At 39.9% G+C, this 22082-nt stretch overlaps 1 protein-coding gene across 2 annotated transcripts in view; it reads left to right on the top strand.

Moving 5' to 3' along the window:
- Nucleotides 1–18757, top strand: part of rapsn (receptor-associated protein of the synapse, 43kD) — a 261349-nt gene extending 242592 nt beyond the window's left edge. For both annotated transcript variants that reach the window (XM_035416467.1, XM_035416466.1), the window contains 3 exons: nucleotides 4366–4419; nucleotides 15066–15265; nucleotides 15515–18757. In XM_035416467.1, coding sequence (XP_035272358.1) covers nucleotides 4366–4419; nucleotides 15066–15265; nucleotides 15515–15587 — 327 coding nt within the window. In that variant the 3' untranslated portion in view covers nucleotides 15588–18757. The remainder of the gene's footprint in view (nucleotides 1–4365; nucleotides 4420–15065; nucleotides 15266–15514) is intronic.
- The last annotated feature ends 3325 nt before the right edge of the window (nucleotides 18758–22082 follow it).

Genomic DNA, 22082 nt, shown 5'->3' with positions numbered 1-22082 from the left:
GTGTGGATGTGCGTGTGCAAAAATGGGATGTGAATGTACAACGCAAAACCTGTGAAGAAAAGAGGGTGAAGGAAAAACCCGCGGGCCGTCCAACCGCCCGACCTGGTGCAGGATTACCTGGAATAGAGTGAGAAAGAAAGAGAGAAAAACGGCCCAGAAAGCACTGGGGGCTTCCTTATTATAGGGTTTACCCCCAGGTGCTCTCAATTAGAAAGGGGTGCACTGCACACACTGGCCAACTCCTGTAACTACAATAAAAATAAAACAATATTAGAGACAGTCGTCACAAGACAAACCAGAAGACATAGGACACCCTATCGGGGGTGAGAGACCCTGCATGGCTACATGCCTAACATTTCCCTTAAGTTTGAATGCAACGTGCGATAGATGAGTTTTTTAAATGTATTTTTAAGATGTTTTTTTTAACTACAGTTACAGTGGGGCGGCTCGGTCGAAAAGCTCACCAGCGACATCTGTTGGTTAAAACGTGAACGCACTATAGGAAAACAGCAGGTCTGTTCTTTACCCTCATTGTGCATAGAGTGACGTTCAACACTTGACACTTCCAACAATCACAAGCTAACGTTACCTAGCAAGCCACCATTTCTTATTTAGTAGGCTAACTAACCTCGTTACAAACTGCGTTATCACTTCATCTCGTTGGTAAGTACATTCTTTTTATATTAACTTAAGCAGTGTGTAAGTAACGTTAAACTAGTAGCATGAATGTAACATTCGATATATTGTAACATTACATGACTGATTAATCGCCATCGAAATAACGACTTCACTTGTTTATTAATAACGTTAGGTTGATGACATTGATGTGCATGACAACATTGTCATAAAATTTCAATGTTGTCATGCACTCTTCGCGGTAAGAAGAAATTTCAGCATTTATTCGATATTGCTTGTGTCTAAAGTGCTGCGAGGGAAATTATAGATTTACTCAGGAGCCAGATCTGTCCAAAATGTAAACAAGTCAGGCAGTTTTCACGGTCGGGAAAAATTTTATGACAACGTGGTCATGTAGCTAACTTAGCTAGCTAGCCAAACAGTCAGTAGCACAGATACTTCCTTGGTGACATTTAGGCATAATGTCAAGGAGGAAAGGTAACCTACTGTAAAAGCCAAAAAACCTTCAACAGTTTTTTAAATGTTTAAATGTGCCCAGCATTCCATGGCTTGTTGTAAGATTCAGTAGCCAATCAGGACTTGAATACAAGTTTTTTGTAGAGTGCAAAAACCTTGATATTATTTATTTTAATTTAATTTCATTTGTTGTTGTTGAAATGTGCCCAGCATTCCAAGGCTGTAAGAATCAGCAGCCAATCAGGACTTTTTTCAAGTTTTTTGTAGAGTGCAAAAACTTTGATATTATTTATTTTAATTTAATTTATTTTGTTGTTGTTGAAAACACAGCATTCCAAGACTGTACATTGTTGTCAGATTCTTTGTAAGCTATGCTGTAAATAGTTGTTGATTTTTAAAAATGTGTGTCAAATAAATGACTTATTTATAACAACATTCACATTACGTAGTCATATTTTCAAATCTCCAGTCAGCTTTTAGCATTGACTTAATGTAGGGCCCTATTGAATCTGTGTTATAGCTTTTTTAAATTCTCAATTCCGCAATTCCGTCCGTGATTCTGTTATCACAGAAACTATAGGGCCCTAACTTAAAGCTGCCATCAGTCTGTCGCTGGCCCGCGCCGGGCCCCCGTCAAAAAAGACACATGGCCGCCGGGCCCTGTCAAAAGATACTTGCCACCGGGCCTAACAACTTTTCTGGGGGAAACCCTGGACCCCCCTTCCCTTCCTTCCTACACCTTAACTCAACATCACCCAATCAGTCCAAACATCCTCAAGCCATGCTAGGTAAGGTATTTAAGATGGCCAGAGGAAAAAGTTGTGTTGTGTTGTGGTTGGTTTCCGAGGAATAATTTTTCTCTTTATATTTTGGTGGTGGTTCCTTGGTTGTGTGTTTTTAGCTGGTTTCCTTTCATACTGTGGTGCTCAAACTGGAAGTGGGTAACACTGAGCAAGGTCTGGCTTATCTGTCTGTCTCTCTCTTTTCTCGTATTTCCAAATTAATTGTTTAATGTTTTGTATAATGTCTTCTGTTTTGTAATTAAGAAGGAGTGAGCCTGCATTCAATAAAGAATGTATGGTTTCAATTTCTTAATCTAATTGACTACTTCGTATTGAATTCAATTATTTAATCTTAAAACCTGATATAGAGCTTGTTTTGACTTTTTGGTTGATTCCGCCAGTTCACTGTAGACTGACCTATCAATGAATTTGGCGATTTAATTAATAATTCTCATTTTCAACAATAATTATTAAATTAAATCACATAAAATATAATTAATATATTAATATTTAGGTTAGGTGAGGGGTTCTAGCACATAATATTGCTTGTGTTTCATATTCAGAGTGCTGAACATTTTAACAAGGGCATTGACTGTTGGAATCGCTGGATTCAAAAGAAAAACATATTTTTAATTAATCCTTGCTTGTCCCACAGATTTTGTTGTTTCATAAGGGGGAGGAATAGTTTGTGGGTTTGCAGTAAAATAATTGTTTTCATTTTCATGTAGCTACCCTGTCATGCCAGCTCAGGACTTGAGTAAAAATGAAATAAACCAATTTCCGATGGCAGCTGAGCCTACACAGTCAGTTGCCACCAGAAAGGAACTTTCAATTATCGGTCCAAGCAGCAAAGCTGCTGAAACCCTATTGGTTTTGTTATGATTAATCCCAACATGTGGACCACTTGAATAATGTATGTACCTGTTGTCAATTATTCAAACCCTACATGCCAGCCAGATCCCTCCGTTCTGCTACCTCAGGACGCCTAGCACCTCCCCCTCTTCGCACCTGCACTTCCAGAACACGTCTCCTGTCTGTTCTGGCCCCACGATGGTGGAATGACCTCCCTGTGGAGGTCAGAACAGCTGAGACTGTGACCCATTTCAAACGACGACTGAAGACCCACCTCTTCAGGCTGCACCTCTCCCCATCCCTCCCTTCCCCCATGTAAATGACTAAACTTAGGGTTGTAACTAGGCAGCTGTTTCATAGGTGACTTAGTTGATGCGCCTGTCTTAACGACTACTTGTATTTTTATTTTTTTTATTTTTCCATAGATTGCGTTGTTGCCGTTCTCGTTATTAGTGTTAATCAGTTTAACCATCAGGGTCCAAGTTGAACTATGCAGTTGTTCCCTGTACTTGGACCGGTACTTCTCTCTAGGGGTTTCGTCATACTTGTTCCTGGTTATGGTTATACACTTTGTTGTACGTCGCTCTGGATAAGAGCGTCTGCCAAATGCCTGTAATGTAATGTAATGTAATGTCATGATTAACATAATATCTATTAAATGTAAGTCTAATATATTTAGGCGCTACACATGTTATTATCACTGCCATGTTACAAAAAAGTTTGCTAATAAGTTTGCTATTCTAGTTCTAAAAGTGCGCATGCAAGTCTTGCATTCAAAATTAAGGGCGATGACATATAATGTGGCTATTCAGTGTCACACACTCCATAGTACTCAGGGGAAATGTAGGGCATGGGGCGTGATACAAATGAATGTAATTTGTGCTAATTCAAACCAGACTGCCCAGAGAATGCCAAAACTGAGAAAAAAAGGGTATAGATGTACATTTCTCTGTTCATCATGCAGCTTATCCATTTGTAGTTAAAAGAAATGAAGGTAAAAATCTATTAGCTACCCAAGCTATGCTAGCAGGAAGCTAGCTAGCTAACTAAACAAAATCTGGTGAGACAACAGTGCAGCTGTCCTAGATGCTGCTGAATGACAGACACTGGTCTCTTTTTTCTTTACCATCACATTACGTTTAAGAACATACAGCTTACCATGGTTCTGAGTCTTGTTAGCCAGATGACTGCATCCCAGACTGCAGAAATTGTGGGGAAATGCATTGTAGTTTCATTCAGGTGAACATAATGTTGCTGAGAAAATGTTCATGTTAGCATGAATAAGTTGTTCCATAAAAAAGAAATAAATAGCAATTGCATGCATTCTTTTACTGTATGTACAATTAAGGTTAATGACAATGAGTCAAATTATGAGTGAAATTCAATTGAACAGTTTAATTGAACATAAAAATTTATGTGTGACATATGGAAGGCACCTACGTAACTTCAGCCTATTAGACCCTCACCATAGAAAAATATCCTAAAAATCATCTTTACCATGCTGAGAATTCGGTCAATTTATCAGTATACACACAGCCTTCATTATGACTCATGACTGCTCTTATTATTTACAGGGTTTACAGTTTGCTGGATTGTACATACTGATGCTGCTTGTAACAAAACTCTTTCTTTGTTGTAGGCCCTGGAATCTCTGCAGAGAGCTCAAGAGCTAGCAGATGAGGCTGGAAACAAGGTCTGTGAAATGCACCAAAAGCAGTTAATAGTCAGTACTGCAAAGAGAACGATCAGATAAAATGGGGTTGGAACAAGGCACAAATGGACAGGAGGACAGTGCTGTACAGTCATGATATTTGACCCAAACCCAACAGGGTCATCAGGTATGCTGTGATTGGGCCAAGTATCAGGTCTATTGTAGCTTTGTGATGTTGGGCCAGATTGGGTACCCAACCTGTAAGTATACAAATAGTTGCACAGCTACTATTTAATGATTAACAGCGATTGACAGCAATGGCACAAAGCTTCTTGTTTTTGTAGTGTACCATTATGCTCAACTGGCAAATTAAAACAGTTGTATTTGACAGCACTGGGGTAGTAAACCATAGAAAAGAATTTATTTTCTTTTAAAAAATAATAAAAATGATTTTATTTACAGTACGTTTGTTTTTTGAAATTTGGCATGTCCAATCCCACCTGAATTTTGAATGACCAATTCGCGAACTATGTACAAGCATGCTCATAAATGACCCCTGCTGCTGGCTCGGGAGAGTGAAGGCAATTTGGGGGTCTCCTCCGAAACATGCACCTGCCAGCCAGGTGCTTCTTTTCATACCACAGCTGCAAGCCTTGCACATGCAGAGCAGGGGTGGAGGAGACCCATTTATATGTATGCGCAGAGAGTGCTAGCCACGGATGTCAAGACGACCACTACAAGTCACTTGATTAAAAGACAATACTATATATACCCATATCCATATCCCTCTCATATTCCAGAGGGACACAAAGCCAATTGCGGACTGTTCCTCTGGGGCTGCTGACTACAGTTGGCACTGGCACGGGTCAAATTTGATTCGAGACCTTGGTTCTCACCAAGTGAGCTACCCAGCAGCCCCAGGAGTCATGAACTTAAAGTTACATTTAACAGAAGGAAAACCACTGGTATAGCGCTTTTTCTAGTGATTCATTTGCTTAACTTTTTTCATTGTGAACTGCCATCGACTTCTATCGCAGATGGTAGAGTAAGATGGTTTCCTTTCACAAGCCAACTGCATTTGTTGCTTACACTGTTTTAGCCAGTCTACTGCACGCAGTTCTTTAACACTACAGGTTTTTCATTTTCTACCAGCTTTTACTTCCATTCAGAAGGAGGATATAAGATCCATCCAAAATAAGGAATGAGCATTGCTTTATAAGAACAAGGATATTTCTGATGCCTTAAATACTTACTGTGAGGAGAGTTTTAGAGGAGAAGTGTTTACTATTAGACTGGAATACATATTCTGTATGCAGAATGTCTTAGCAAATATTCATATAAAGGATAAATAAATACTGGATAAATTACATTACAATGGACAAATAAGGCAGCAAGCCCTGATGGCATATAATTCAACTCAATATTATTTGTATAGTGCTTTTTACAAATAACTGTCACAAAGATGCTTTAGAGTAGCTAGGCAAGAAACAGAGCAAATCGAGCAAACACCAAATCGGGCTGAAACCCTAGATAGCAAGCACATTAGGTAGCAAAACTCCTGGGGGAGAAAATCCTCAAACAGTGATGAGAAAAAAACTCTCAGATGGGAAGATATCCCAATGAGATCATCTTTAAATCACTGACAGGTATTTTTAGACAGTCTTTAGAAACTGGAAATAGACTGGAAGCAAGGTAATAAAATACTAATATATAAGGAAACGAGGACTGTACTGATCCAGGAAATACAGGCCTGTCAGTTTAACTTGCATCACATGTAAAATAGTGGAATCTATCATTAGAGACAAGTTAGAATTGTTTCTTGAAAATGACAGCATGCTAAGGGATATCCAGCATGGTTTTCGCAAGGGAAGGTCATGCCTGTCAAAACTTTTTGTATTCTTTGAAGATGCTACTGAGTGTTTTGACTAACAAGGCTTATGATAATATATACTTAGCTTTCCAAAAAGCATTTTATAAGGTACCACATTAAATACTTATTAAGGAGACAGTAGGAGTTACAGGATATATTTCAGAGTGGGTTTGGAACTGGCTGCAGGGTTGAACACAAAGAGTGTAGTAGGAGGGATATTATCTGAGCAGGTTACTGTTGGAAGTGGAGTCCCACAAGGATTGGTGCTGGAACCACTGCACTTCCTCATATATATCAATGACCTTGACAGGGACATTGAAAGTACATCAGTTCATTCCAAACTGGGAGGTTTAGCAGGGAATATTCAACGGATAATGGTGTGAATCTAAAAGCTGGGATTTTGTCCAGAAATAATATTGGTGTAATGATTTCACTTTTATGCCAATACAGCTAGCCTACAATTGTAGCTACTTTATTTTAGAAAAAGAAACTACACACATGGTACTGAAAAACTATAAAGCTTGTACAGAAGTTTACATATACCTAGGCTGAAGACATTCAAACTCAATTATTCACACACATTTCATGTTACCAGACATTTCCGGTGTTAAGTCAATTAGGATATCTACTTTATTTCCATATGAGGTCATTTCAAAATAATAGCTAAGAGACAGATTTATTTCAGTTTTTATGTACTATATCAGTTTTCAGTGGGTCAAAAGTTTACGTACACTTTGTTAGTATTTGGTGGCATTGCCTTTTAATTGCTTAACTTGAATCAAAGGCCTGGGATAGCCTTCTACAAGCTTCTCACAACACTTTGCTGGTATTTTTGCCTATTCCTCCAGACAGAACTGGTGTAACTCAGTCAGGTTTGTGGGCCTCTTGCTCGGACACGCTTTTTTAGTTCAGTCCACAAATTTTCTATGGGATTCAGGTTGGGGCTTTGTGATGGCCACTCCAATACTTTCACTTTGTCGTCTTTAAGCCATTTTGTTACAACTTTGGAGGTATGCCTCGAATCATTGTCCTGCTGGAAGACCGAGTTGCGACCAAGTTTTAACTTTCTAGCTGATGTCTTGAGGTGTTGCTTTTGTATTTCTAGATAATCCTCCTTCCTCATGATGCCATCTATTTTCTGAAGTGCTACCACCCCCATGCTTCACAGTTGGGATGGTGTTCTTCGGATTAAAAGCCTCACCCTTTCTCCTCCATACATAGCTCTGATCATTATGACCGAACAGTTCAATTGTTGTTTCATCTGACCAGAGAACACTCCTCCAAAAGGCTAGGTCTAGGTCCTGGTGATCTCCTGCAAACTACATTCTTGCTGTTTTCTTCTCTTTTTTTCCGTTATTGTAGTAATTAGTTATTATGCTGCTTCACAGCTTTTAACCCATATTCAGTACCAGGCATTACACCCTCCCCTCTTGAAGGTAGGCCCATCCCGGGACACTTGCTAAGGGCTGTGTAATCACTGGTGTGGTGAGGGCACAGGACACAGGATTGCTATGTTCAAGGTTATCAATTTCATTTAAGGAGTTTGAGAAGGCAGATGATAGACCTTGAAAAAGCGACTGGATCACTGAGACTAGTGGAAGTCCTAATTGAGGATAGTGAAGTCTGTCAGGCTTCTCTCGCTGCCTCAGAGAACGGCGGACCGGCTCCTCGGTCCTCTTGGTTGGTTCACCCCCAGTCGATTTCCCTGATGGGTTATCATCTTGTGCTAAGGTCGTAGCTGCTTCATGTCCTGAGGTCATTTCATCTTTCCTTTCTGACATGTCAGCTAATACAGTTGCTTGTCCATCATGAGGGAAACATCTTTCAAGGGTTCCTCTCCAGTCGAGTCTCCGTTAAGTAACAAGCTCTCTTCTGGTGGATTGTTACTTTCAGGTAGAATAGATCCAGGTAAGTCGTTATCTTTAGGTAGTTCGTCGTCTCCAGGTAAGTAGTAATTTCCAGGTACATCAGTACATTTTTCCAGCTCATCTTCAACATCTACTGGAGCATCTTCAGGGACAGCAATGACTGACTCTTCCATGAGCTCAACAGTAGGCAATGAATGGTCATTAATTCTTGAGTCACCTTGAAGTTCAACAGACGTGATACCAGGAGGTTGGCTCAACTGGCGGGTTTCACACACTTCAGTGAATCTGAAAGGCTCCAACATTAGTGGAGGTAAGTCGTCATCGATTTGAGAGAACATGTCGTCATCCTCATCATCATTAACAGCAGGGTTTTGGCGTGTTTGTGGTCTTCTGAATATCTCGGTTGATACTGGCTTTTCAGGTTCAGTCGCTGGCACGAATTCACAGGGCAACAGGAGATCCCGATGCAGTGTACGGAGTGGGCCCTCTTTTCCTTCAGGCTTTACTGTGTACACTGGTAGTTCATCTGCTTGTTTCACTACTATGTAGATGTCCGTTTCCCACTTGTCTGCTAGTTTGTGTTTTCCTTTAAGGCGAACATTTTTTATAAGGACACGATCCCCAACTTCCAATGTGGACTCAATGACTCGTTTGTCGAACCTTTGTTTGTTTCGCTCAGCTAACTTCAGAGGACTTTGGGTTGCAAGCTTATAGCTCTCCTCCAAGTGACTTTTAAGATCCTGCACATACTTTGAATGTGATACTGATGGTTTGTTGACTGGTAAACCAAAGGTTAAATCGACAGGTAGCCTTCGCTGTTTTCCAAGCATGAGCTCAAAAGGCGCGAACCCAGTGACTTCATTTTTTGTGCAATTATAAATGTGTACAAGTGGCATCACACCAATGCATCTTGTCTTCAGTGTCAAGGGTGCCCAGCATCTGTAGGAGAGTCCTATTGAAGCATTCAACTGGGTTGCCCCTTGGGTGGTAAGGAGTAGTTCTTACCTTACGGATACCAGCAACAGCACAAAGCTCTTTTAGTGTGAGACTCGAAGTCAGGGCCTTGGTCGCTATGAAGTCTTTCTGGAAAGCCATAGTGAACTATGAAAGTGTCCGATAGACACTTGGCTACCGTACGAGCCTTTTGATTTGGGGTGGGGATTGCCACGGCGTACTTAGTAAAATGATCCGTGATGACAAGTATGTCCTTTGTGTTGCTTCTGTCAGGTTCCAAAGAAAGAAAGTCCATGCAGACAAGCTCTAGAGGCCTACTGGTCTTGATGGGTACAAGAGGGGCAGCTTTCTCTGGAAGTGACTTCCTTCGCACACAACGGTTGCATGTTCTGATTTTATCTTCTACCGATAAGGACATCTTGGGCTAATAAAATCTGGATCTTACCAAGTCAAGCGTGCGTTCTACACCCATATAACCCATGTCATCATGTAGACTCTTCAGTACCACAACTCTCAATTCCTCTGGGAGCACCAATTCATGAGTGATGTCTCCTAGGTATTGCTTTCTCCTGTACAAAACTCCGTTCCTCAACTCCAACTTATTCCATTCCCGTAGCAACAAAGTGACTTCTGGAAGTTCTCCCCTAATGGTAGGAGGTGGCTTCTCTCCTGATACCATCTGACTGATGACATATCTGATGCTGGGGTCTGCCTGTTGTTTCTCCATTAGTTCCTGCTCTGAGAGGTGGGGGATAACAGGAAGGCCTTGATCACCTTCCTGCCAGAAAGTGTCTGGTATAGCATTTGAGCGAAATGCTAAAGACTCGACTAACGCAACCAAAGGCTGAGAAGTGTCAAGATCGTAATCAAAGAAGCGTACAGTATGTCTCTGACAAATAGCTTGGATTACATCTTTGCCAACCCCATCTGAGCTGCTTGATTCTGCCAGGTGATGAACTGCAAACTGTCTTATCCTCTCACGCTGTTTTTGTGAGGTGAAATCATCATTGAGAGCGCCATGTGGGCGTCTTGACAAGGCATCTGCATCAACATTCTGCTTGCCAGCCCGATATTGCAGCTTGAAGTTGTATGTGGACAGAGCTGACAACCATAAGTAGCTGGTAGCATCAAGTTTGGCAGAAGTTAAAATATAAGTCACTGGGTTGCTGTCTGTGACCACGGTGAATTCTGCTCCGTATAGGTAGTCACTAAATTTCTCAGTGACTGCCCATCTGAGAGCTAGAAATTCAATTTATGAGCAGGATACCTTGCTTCACTTCATGTCAGTCCTCTGCTTGCAAAATCTATCACTCCCTTATATCCATCCTGCTCTTGGTATAAAGCAGCCCCCAGACCTGTTGTACTTGCATCTGTGTGGAGGATGTAAGGCAGTTTGGGGTTAACAAAACCCAAGACAGGAGCAGAAGTAAGCTTCCCAATGATTGTGTCAAATGCTTGCTGACAGGAAGGTGATCAACGACTACCAAAAGGCTCCTTGGGGTTGTGATAGGGATCACTCATGTTCTTTTTCTTGCTGCCCTTGCGGAGCGGAGGATAACCAGCTGTGAGGTCATTCAGTGGTTTCACTATTTTTGAATAGTCCTGGATAAACCTCCTGTAATAGCCAGCAAAACCCAGGAATGAGCAGAGTTCTTTCAAATTCCTGGAGGTGGGCCAGGTGTTCAAGGCCTGGATCTTCTCAGGATCCGTCTCAACACCATGCTGAGACACGATGTGACCTAAATACCGCACTGATTTCTGGAAAATTTGCACTTTTCCAGCGATAACTTAAGCCTATATTCCTTCAGACGATTCAAGACTCGTAGCAATCGGCGCTCATGCTCTTCAATGGTGTCCGAGAAAATGATGAGACCATCTATGAACACCAGGACCTCTTTAAGGTTGAGATCTCCCATGCATCGTTCCATAAGGCGCTGAAACGTGCTTAGCGCATTAGTAACACCTTGTGGCATCCTGTTAAACTCCCAAAAGCCTAAAGGGCACACAAAAACCGTCTTATGTTTATCTGCTTCCTCCATCTCAATTTGATAGTATCTGGATTTAAGGTCAAGGACCGAGAACCACTTGGATCCTGTTTGGACAGAGAAGCTTTCTTCCAGATTTGGCAATGCATATGCATCCTTCATAGTTTTGGAGTTGAGCTTTCTGTAATCAATGCAGAGATGTACGGAATTAGTACACTTACGAATCAGAGATGAGAACTATCGGAGATGAGAAAGGGCTCTCAGACTCACGGATGACGCCAGATTCCAAAAGCTCTTGAAGATGCTTGCGGACTGCGTCCAAGAGGATGAATAGGCCTTGCTCTTTGCTTGAAGGGAGTTGAATCACTCAGATTGATACAGTGTTTGACTTTATCTGTATGTCCGAAGTCAAGATCGTGGTGTGCAAACACTTCATGCCTGGTGAGTAGCTTCTGTTTAATATAGTCATTTTTGGTAACCTGTTGTATACGTGGAGTAAACCCCTCCGGGCTGTCCCGTTATTGGAAAATTATGTAGCGTACTTCGGTGGTGGTTAAGCGACCCTTGGCTTTGCCTCGGCCGCATCACCACCCCCGTCGTACATTATTTTCCAATAATGGGACAGCCCGTTGCGATCTATTCCTTACGTATCCTCCACTGACTATGACACAGTTTCGGACATTTTTATATATATTAGCTTCTCTACCAACCTAGCTTATGGAAGAGGACGTGAAGAGACCAGGTGTGGAGTCACAAAATTACGTAATGTCAAACCAATCAGTGAATACCTACGTCATTAAGCCCGCCCACCCGAAAGGTTCTGCTGCACTAAGCACGGTTGTCTAACCACGCCGAGAATATTGTGCTGGGCACGGTTTGTAAGCATTCCGCGCTAAACCGTTTCCAGGTGGAAACACCATTGGAACCGTTCCTCTACATGCTCAGAACCATTCGGCCCTACAGTGGAAAAGGGGCTACAGACATACATTCACATCTCCAATGGCCCCCACCCCCAGTTCCTGTTCTGTCTTATCTCCAGGCTGTGCTGGCTGAGTGCTTTGAAGCTTCTTATGGCTGAGAATGGCCAAATGATGAATAACATGTCTGACAATATTTATTTAATTGCTTATTTATTTAATTGCTTTCATTTATTTCAATATCAATTTATTTTTTAAATTTTGTCACATCTGGTCCACAATATGTGGTGATGGTGGTATAATACAGTAGCCTAATTAAAACCACAATTAGATTTGGGCCAGTTAGGTTCGCTTGCTGGAGCAGATGATGGATAAATGATGACACCACACAGATTACCTTTTTAACCAGGTTGTATTGTCACTTTTAAATTGTAAAATAAAAACAATAAAATAAAAGATTTACACCAGAAATGTGCATAGGCCCATGAATAACAACAACAAGACTGGTATCAATTATCTGATCTGAGGGTGCACCCGCTATCCTGACTGAGAAGCCCCAGTTGCAGTAGTAAACCAGTTCAGTTATCAATAGATCAATAACAATCAATTATCCACCCAAGAGTTCAAAATTATCACTTGCGTTCACAATAAAACTGGTGCAATTAAACACAAAATTCAACAAGTACAATTGTACGTTAACAGTCCCAAAGACACAGAATGTGTCTTAGTGTGTATGTGTCAATTGTCCAGAACTGCACTGCTTGTAGCAGGTCAGAGTGAAAGTGAAACACAGTCCTACCACACCGGAGAGAGTGGTTACTGCTCAGAGTCCATCCAAGGAAAATCAAAACAATATCCAGGGTCCCAAGTTTCACAATGGTTGGCTTGCCATCCTTGGATAACCAGAGCAGGGCTGATTCAAACGAATAAACCAGAAAAAAAAACCTGACCGATGATGGTGTGTCCCGTACGGTTCTAAAATGGCGGCTCCCAGCACAAACCACGAGGCGCGAAGTTTTAAAACCGAACTAACGCCCGTCAGCTACGGGTGATGCCGAACTAAATCCGTTCTCTAAGTTCATAGTAACTACTTTCTGACTTTTTTTTCGTTTTATTTAGCTTTAGCAGCTTCTGTTGGTGTAGCAATTGTCAGTGTGTCCTCTGTCATCCCCAAAGCCATCTGTGCACTTCTCCTCTCATTCCTCCCAGCAACAGTTTGATGGGGCATTATCACTCACACGATTGCTCAATAGCTTGCTGTCAATCAAGCTCATATTATGGCGATGATTGGACAAAACCTTGCTTGAGGAGTTTCTTCTCTTTTTTCCATTATTGTAGTAATTAGTTATTTATTATGCTGCTGCACAGCTTTTAACCCATATTCAGTACCAGGCGTTACAAATAGCTTAAGTGTGGTCAGTATACCAAAATTGTTTAAGAGTGGTCAGTATGTGGAGTCACATAATAGGTTTTTGGTAGAGCAGTACAGTAGATCTAGCAGAGATTTACAGTATTATTATGATAGTGTTTGGGACCAATAAGGCCTTGTGTAAAACCAATTAATTTAAAAATAGTAATATAAAACAGATGTAATGCATGGGTGCCGGAATAGGGGGGATACATGGATTTTTTGTCCCCCCACTTTCAGGAATGCCATGCTAAAAACTTTCCATTGGAAAATGTTTTTTGGCGAGAACGTCTTTGCCAGGTATTACGGTAATAGAACGTTGGCGTTGGTGGTCGCTATCAGCACGTCTAGGAATCCGTACATATTCACAGTTGTAACCCAAGTCGCAGGACGCAAAATAGCCATTAGGAAAGTAGTTTGAAATTATGAAGCAACGTCTGCGCTACTGGATTTAATGGGTTGCGATGAGATAATTCCGAGCGTGTTGCTTGTCTTAAAGTTGATACAGTAAATAAGGTTGTATTAATATAACTAAATGTATATGTATGAAGTTGGTTTTTTTTACATTTAGACAGTTTATTATGTGTATTTTTACAGGACTCACATTTTAATTGATAACAATGTCCAGGTCTCTCTAATAAATACAAAATAAACAGACTAGCATTTAGGGTGGTCGATAAACGCCCCCCCCCCCTTTGGGTGGTCGATAATAGGTGCTCTCACTCATGAGCCGGTAACTGCAGGCAAGAGAGTTTACGGTGTTGCGAAAACTGAAAACAGTGCTCAACTGCACACGAGGCTGAATAATTAATTTCTTCTACTTAGGGGTAACGGATACTCATAATTTGGCAATCAAGTCTAAATCAATTCATTAGGCTAACAACGTTGGCTATTTTCCAAACTGGCTAGCTAGTTCAGAGGTTGCAGAAACGAAACAACGTTGCTAATCGCGTGTCAGTGTTTAGTTAATGTGTTGCAATCGCCGCCAGGCTACATCGTTACATCACCTATTGTTGCAGTCGCTCTGCTTGTCTGAAGCAGGCGGAACTTACAGCTAGACAAGAGCATCAATGTCATGACATTTCAGTTCAAATAAAAAATAATTGTAGGCACACAATTAATCTCAAAATACACTGTAATTAAAGTGCTGTGTTTTTTGAAACGCAATGTTGCTTGGAGTTCTAACTTTCATTAGAGTAAACTTGCATGTTATGCCTTCAAACGACAAAGCGTTTCTCATCACATTAATACCGCTAATTAAATGGACCGGCAGTAAACTGCGTCAGAGAAATTAGCAGTTTCAACCCGTCGCTACACAAAACATTGCACAAAAAAATTATTGCCCGTCATGTCGGTGTCACCCCCCTCTGATGGTGTCACCCGGTGCGGTCTGCACCCCCGCACCCCCCTAGTGACGCCTCTGGTGTCCCCCACTACGTGGTACAACCTGGCGCCGTTGATGTAATGGTGTCATCTGCATTCTTACAGTGGAGAATAAAGTTGTCTGAAACCACAACTTTATCAAATGAATGAATAGTGTGCTGTGGTCATATTTGTTTTTGGTGCTTTATTGATTTTGTTGTTTGAAAATGCACTTTCCTGATGGTATTGTAACACTGTAGCTGTGTTGGGTGGATTATGGTGCACTGTGACAGGTTGTGCTTAGTTTTACTTCCTGTTTGGCAGCTCTTCTCCCTAAAGGTGCACTGTCTGAGCGAGAGAATCTTTCGAAATCAGGAGAAACAGGAAGAGCTAAGAGAGCAGGTGGTGAAGTTCCTGCAGTGTGTGGAGGAGCTGGAACTGTACTGTGCATTGTGTGGAGAGTCCATTGGGGAGAGGAACCAGCAGTTGCAGGCCCTACCCTGCTCCCACATCTTCCACCTCAAGTAAGACTCTCCAGGCGAGCTTCTACAACATTCTAACAAATGTGTACTTCTAGTAAAAGCACTTAAGTCTGGGGCTCAGGGTGCTTGCTTGATAGTTTTATGCTTAATAGGCCATAGAGGAACTACCTGAAGTTTTGTGTTTTTTAAAGAGAAACCTCTTATGATGGAATCTTCTGTATGGTGCTATGGAGTAGTGTGTGCCCTGAGGGTTACTATGGAGTTGTATGTGACACAAGCTTCTCCCTGCAGGTGCCTTCAATCCTGTGGGACAAAGGGCTGTTCAAAATGCTGCCGCTCATCAATGAAACCAGGCTTTGTGTAAGGGGGAAGCTTCCAGGTCACATTGTTGCTGTGAAGGATACACACATGCTTCCAAATTGTAGGATGCCTGGAACAAAATGTGCAACTGTTGCTATAATCCAGGGCATGCTCGGACAATATGAAAACTGTTCTGAGTTTACCCAGCAGCCTCCAGGGTCGACTACAGGCAACATATGCCAAATTCCTGTATCAAGGGTGTTCAGGGGAACATCTGCTGCCAAAGTTCTCTCTTTCCTGCAATATCTCATACAATTTTAGCTGAAACCAGCTAACTCTTCATATACATTTGCAATGCCTTTACCATTATATTTATAATCCTTTGATCTTTTAAAGAAATGCATGCAATAATTTTTTTCACATTTACTGTCCGGTATGGTATTATGTGATAAAAGCTGATGTTTTTAAGTTGAATTCAAAGACCTCAGGCAAGACATAACAGAAGCACTAACCAAATGAGGCAGTGTTATATAATGACAGTATAGATGAATTGCAATGCAAAAACTTGTTAATATTCTAAATGTATCTCACTAGACAACTTGAAAAACATTTTTTGTTAGCTAACATTAGCTAACTCGTAACTACCACAAATATCTAACTGTCTGTAGTACATTATATATATATATATATATATCTTTGAAGACCTAATATGATAGGAAGAGATAATTTTCTATCATAAATCTCTTCAAAATCAATTACCTTTGCACAAGAACAGAAAATAAATGACATCTCATGCATCTTGCATTTAATGTAGGCTAATAATGTCAGTTGATACTACAGTTTTAGCTACAGTACATTGTTATTTTTTCTATTCAGCAATACAATAAGATAATGAATGTCAATTTTTCATAGTCCAAAGGCAATCAAGGTGCCTCCCTGCATGGTGATGGATAATCAATCAGGGAGAGCGATTTTTGTACATTTCTGTGTCAAGGTGGCTAGGTTGAAAAGTAACGTTTATTTAAAACCTAGCTTAGCAAGAGTTTGTCATTGCATATTACCACACTGCAGTGCAAGCTAGACCATGAGGTAGCCAACGGTATTACCATTCATACTTCAATTCATACTAACATTCTCTTGGAATAAATTAGTTAATAGAATAGCTATTATTCCCACCCAAGAGCTAGTAAAACAAGTAGTTTGCTAATGGTAGTTTATCATTAGTTCTTTGTGGAACCCATAAAGTGCCAACTATTCATACCTTTATTAATGACTAACTTTACAGAGACCTTGTTAAGCATGATCAAGGACACAAAATACATTTAAATCAAATTGTTTGTGTTCACAAACAAAAGGAGGCAATCATGTGGATACAAGGACGCAAAATACATTTAAATCAAATTGTTTGTCTTCACAAACAAAAGGAGGCAATCATGTGGATACAAGGACACAAAATACATTTTAATCAAACATTTTATGTCTTCACAAACAAAAGGTGGCAATCGTGGATACACAAATACATCTTTTTGAAAAATATGAAAAATAGTTTTGGTGTTCAACACTTGAAACACTATCCTGCTGTGTTTGTGATTCAGTCTGCTAGGTAACTTGAGATTTCATCGTAATTTTCACAGGGACTATTCGCTATAAATCATCCATTTATGGAATGTGTTTTAATTTTTGATTTTATGTCATTCAGCTTAACATGAGCATAAATATTTGTCAGTATAGTTCAACTAAATAATACAATGAGAATGCTTTGTTAATGTATAAGTTAATTGTTTATAGTTAATGTGGTAGTTAACCATTCATGTTAACTATTACATTAATGTCAATTCATGTGCTCTCGTAAAATGTTATAGCCAGAAAATAAAGGTCCAGGCTTGGAAGTTATTTTGTGTTTCTGATCTCTTTTTTTCCTTAATTTTCTTGCTGGTTTCATAATCTGAAATCAGAAATGCTCAAATTGTACATTCTCCCCAGTTTTCAACTGTTAATCTTTTTTGGCATAGTAAATGTAGTATGTAAAAATGTTAGATCAATGGGAAATAAATAATAATTAGCATTTGCGTTAAACTATCAATAATCATTACACCTTTCTATACAGTGAGCTTCGTAATGTTTGGGACAAAGACATTAGACTCTGCATTCCACAATTTTATATTAGTAATCTTTGTAATCAGACAATTTACATGTAGTTAAAGTGTACATTCTTTTAAGGGTATTTTTATACACATTTGTTTCACTGTGTAGAAATTACAGCACTTTTGATGCATATCCCCCCATTTCAGGGTACCATAATGTTATGTAAATGAAAGTATTCATGTTTAGTACCCAGTAATTTAGTACTGTCTTTGCATGCAATGACTCCTTCAAGTCTGTGGCCCATAGACATTACGAGTTCCTCAGTTCTTCTCTGGTGATCCTTTGCTTGGCCTGTACTACAGCCATCTTCAGCTTCTGTTGGTTGCCTTAAGTTTTCTCTTCAGCATATGAAGTGCATGTTCAATTGGACTTAGATCAGGTGAATGACTTTGGAGGCATTTTCTTTAACTTGAGTAGATAACATGCTCCTGTATACCTCAGAATTCATTCTGCTGCTGCTATCAGCAGTTACATCATCAATGAAGACAAGTGAGCCAGTATCTGTGGCACCATCCCACCATGTTTCACAGTTGAGGGGTGGTGCTTTAGACCTTGGACAGTTCCATTTGACCTTTACCCTTTGCTATTGCCATTATTTAAACACAAGTGAATCTTCGTCTCATCTGTCCACAAGGCCTTTCTCCAGAACTCTGCAGGCTCTTTTAGGTCCTATTTAGCAAAATGCAACTTAGCCATCATGTATTTGCAGCTAACTAATGGTTTTCATCTTACAGTGTAGCCTCTGTAGTTCTGGCCATGAAGTCTTCTGCTAATATGACACAGCCATGCCTGCTTCCTGAAGAGTGCTTTGTATCTGTGGGACAGGTTTTCGGTTTTTTTTTCTTCTGGGGTTTATCGGTCTCCCTTGGCCTACCAGGTCCTTTGTGATACAGACTCCAGAGGCAATTAAAAGCCTAGAATCAAGACAAGATACTGAAATCTCTCTTGTACCTGCACTAAGGAAGCAACTGAACGCACCTGACTAATCAGAAACACCTGTGAAACCATTTGCCTCAAACATTTGTGCCCTCAAATGGGGGGACTGTGTGTGTAAAACGTGCTGTAATTTCTACATGGTGAAATCAAAAGGTTTAAAAAATAACCTTTAATAAAACAAAATTGTTTAATTATGAATCTAAAATTGTAGAATAAAGTGCTAAATCAAGGAAAATTTTCTTTGTCCCAAACATTATGGAGCTCACTGTATGTACTAGTTAATACCTCCATAATTGAGTCTAATGTGTCTTACTATTGGAAATGTTATAAGCTTGAACATGTATTTCTTTGTCCAGTATTTGTGTGCATAAAATGATAAAATTATTTGGCCTGCTAAATAATAATGACAATTCATACAATTCATTCACTTTATTTTGTATTTATCATTTCATGTGTGAAAAAAAAACATCATGTTTTTTTCTTTTTCATTAAAATTACCTACTAAAAAGCTTATCATCTTTGCTTTATCTTCTTAAATGTACCTTCACTTTATGTTCTGGAATGTACCTTCACCTAGCTAGCTATTTTTAATTAAAATGTTTTACCTTCATTTTAGCTATTTAGCTGCATTATTAATTAAGCTAACTAATTTATCAATAACAGTGCACTCAATAACTTTTCAGTGACAGACACACTTAGCTAGCTAGCTATCTACTGATAGCTGTTTTGCCTTCCTACTGACAGAGATCAACTTTCCATCTACTGCTTCCTACAAGAGCTGAAAAGAATGGCTTACTCTGAAGCTGCATATTCATTTGAAATAACCTGTAGAATTACAAAAAAGAAAGAATACAAATGCAACAAAATATGTGTATATAACACTGTTACAGAAAATTGTTCTTTACAATATTTATGACTATTTTGAATTTCTTTTAACCTTATGTGCTTTGAAAATGCATTGGCCTCCTTGTTATACTTTAGCTACATACCTTGTTATGGTGCAACAGGCAGAAACAGTCACTGCAGATCAAACTACCTGTTCTTTTTAGTCTGTTATTTAGTATGTGCTGTTTTGGGCTGGACCCCAACAGCGGGCCCTATGAACGCTGAGTGATGAAGTTACCCCATTGGTCAGCCGGGTTATGAAGTTGCACCATTGGTCGGGCCGGATGAAGTGTGTTAGGTCAAGCCATATATTAGGTTTTGACCTGGCCTTGTTTCTGTAATTTCCAAGAGGGTACAAAAGTATTGAAAATGTATATTTTTTCAGACCAATAAATTAAATGGGGAAAGCTTGTTTGAAAAAGCCATCAGCAATTAAATTAGATTGTGAATAAGGTCACATATGAAGCTTTAATTTCATATTTATTAGTGTGGTTGCCTTAGGCAAACACACAATAAGTATTGCACATATTTATTAGTGTGGTTGCCATAGGCAATCACACTACTATTATCTCACATATTATTAGTGTGGTCTATCTTTTTTTGGCTAATTTTCCCATTGAAAATGAATGGGGACGGTGACGTCATAAAAATGTGAATTATGAAGTTACAGCATTGGTCGGCTTTGCACACGTGATGCGGTCCGCTGTACGTCCTCACCAGCCACCAGAAAGGATATAGCTGAATGCGGAAGTGAACGCGATAAAACGGTATTCCAAATGAAAAATTACAAATGAAAACGCTGTCAGCTAGGTATATCAACAAACATATGGCTCAAATGCTTTATACCACAATTTAGATAAGACCTTGATGAAGACGTACATGCACGGATTGTGTTGTTCAAACGAGGTTTCCTGGCGACTTAGCCACCAGAAAGGATATAGCTGAATGCGGAAGTGAACTCGATAAAACGGTATTCCAAATGAAAAATTACAAATGAAAACGCTGTCAGCTAGGTATATCAGCAAACACATGGCTTAGGCATACCCAGACGTCCTCAATAATAATAGTATTTCACAAGATATTACGCAAATTCTTTGACGACGTTTCGTCAGGTCCAGCGTCTTTGAATGCTAGTGCTAACAAAGAGCGAATGCATTTAATGCGATGATGAGAAAACTTTCGGTTGACCTAAAAAAACGATATTCCAAAACCAAAAATAAACGTGCTGTTATATCTGGTTAGAAAGCTTATGCTCTCACCTACTGAATAAACGAATTCTCAAACAAGCCAGACTTTACTAAAAAGTGCAACAACGCCGTCAACAAAACGTGTGCAGCAGCTTCAGGTCCAGTCTTACTCCAGAAAAAGACGTCAGCTTGTAATACCATATGTTGCTTTCAGTGTTCTGTAACTTTGTAGTACAAACTGGCTTTATCTACACTTCATTGATCCAACAGGTGATAGAATAAGCTTTCTAACTATGTATAATATGTGACATTTTACTTTTGTAATGCCGTTCTATATCCCATCGTATTCGGAAGGTTCGTCTCATTATAGATGCATTGCGCATTCTTTGTAACAGTGACAGCAACATTTTCTCACCCAACGCTACAGTACACTTCTCCGCTTGTCTGTTGATGTACACCTCGTTACAACAGAAGCTAGTACTACTGGCTACCAGCCGATACTTATTCACAGAAGCTGTATTTAAAATGAATAGAATTTAATTTTGTAACACCATTTAATATCCCAGCGCACTGGCAACTTTGCTTAATGCAGCTCTAATGAGACCATTCAGTCTGTTGTAGCAGGGAAAGCAACCCTTTTTCACCCCAACGCGTTTGCTGAAGTACACAACTCCACTTGCATGTTGTTGATTCACCCCTTGCTGCTACAGAAGCTAGCTGACTACCACTGGCTACCAGCCGATACTTATTCACAGAAGCTGTATTTAAAATGAAATGCAACTATTTTAACACATATTTCTCGCCTCGTTTTCGTTCTTGGAAATTTGGCTTGGCTAACACGTAATAGGCTACTCTGTCTATGAGTTGGTCTCAGAGATAACAGATTAGACTCTGAATTGCAGCCCACTTAAATGTTTTTAGTTGAATGGTAAAAATGAGCTGAACTTAACGTAAAACCATAAATCAATCAAATTCATCTTCCTAGCCCTGTCTTGCTTTTTAAAATGGTGCGGTCGCGCAGTGTAGATAAGATTTTTCTAAGACCCTCTGAACTGGCCAGCTAGCTTTATGATTCGCCGTCACTGGTCACAGCATACCGTGAGTAAATCGCTGATCTCAAGTATTGATGAAGGGTTAATTTAGCTCTGAATATGTGTGTTGCAAATAAACTCGTTGCCCTGATGTTATAGCATGTATACCATACTCTGTCTCTGCTTATACTACAGAAACTGTTCGCTCAGTTCAGCACAAAGTCGACTTTGCGTTGGCGGCAACCACACTTCACAATTTCTGCAGGAATTGTCTAGTTTATTAGTGTGGTTGCCTTAGGCAAGCACACTATTATTATTGCACATATTATTATTATTCTTTCTGCCCATTTTTTGGACCGCTACTCCTCCCAGAGT

The sequence above is a fragment of the Anguilla anguilla genome, chromosome 5, assembly GCF_013347855.1.
Source record: "Anguilla anguilla isolate fAngAng1 chromosome 5, fAngAng1.pri, whole genome shotgun sequence".
Taxonomy (NCBI): Eukaryota; Metazoa; Chordata; class Actinopteri; order Anguilliformes; family Anguillidae; genus Anguilla; species Anguilla anguilla.
Note: the sequence above shows the minus strand (reverse complement) of the source record. Positions and strands in the feature narration are given on the sequence as shown.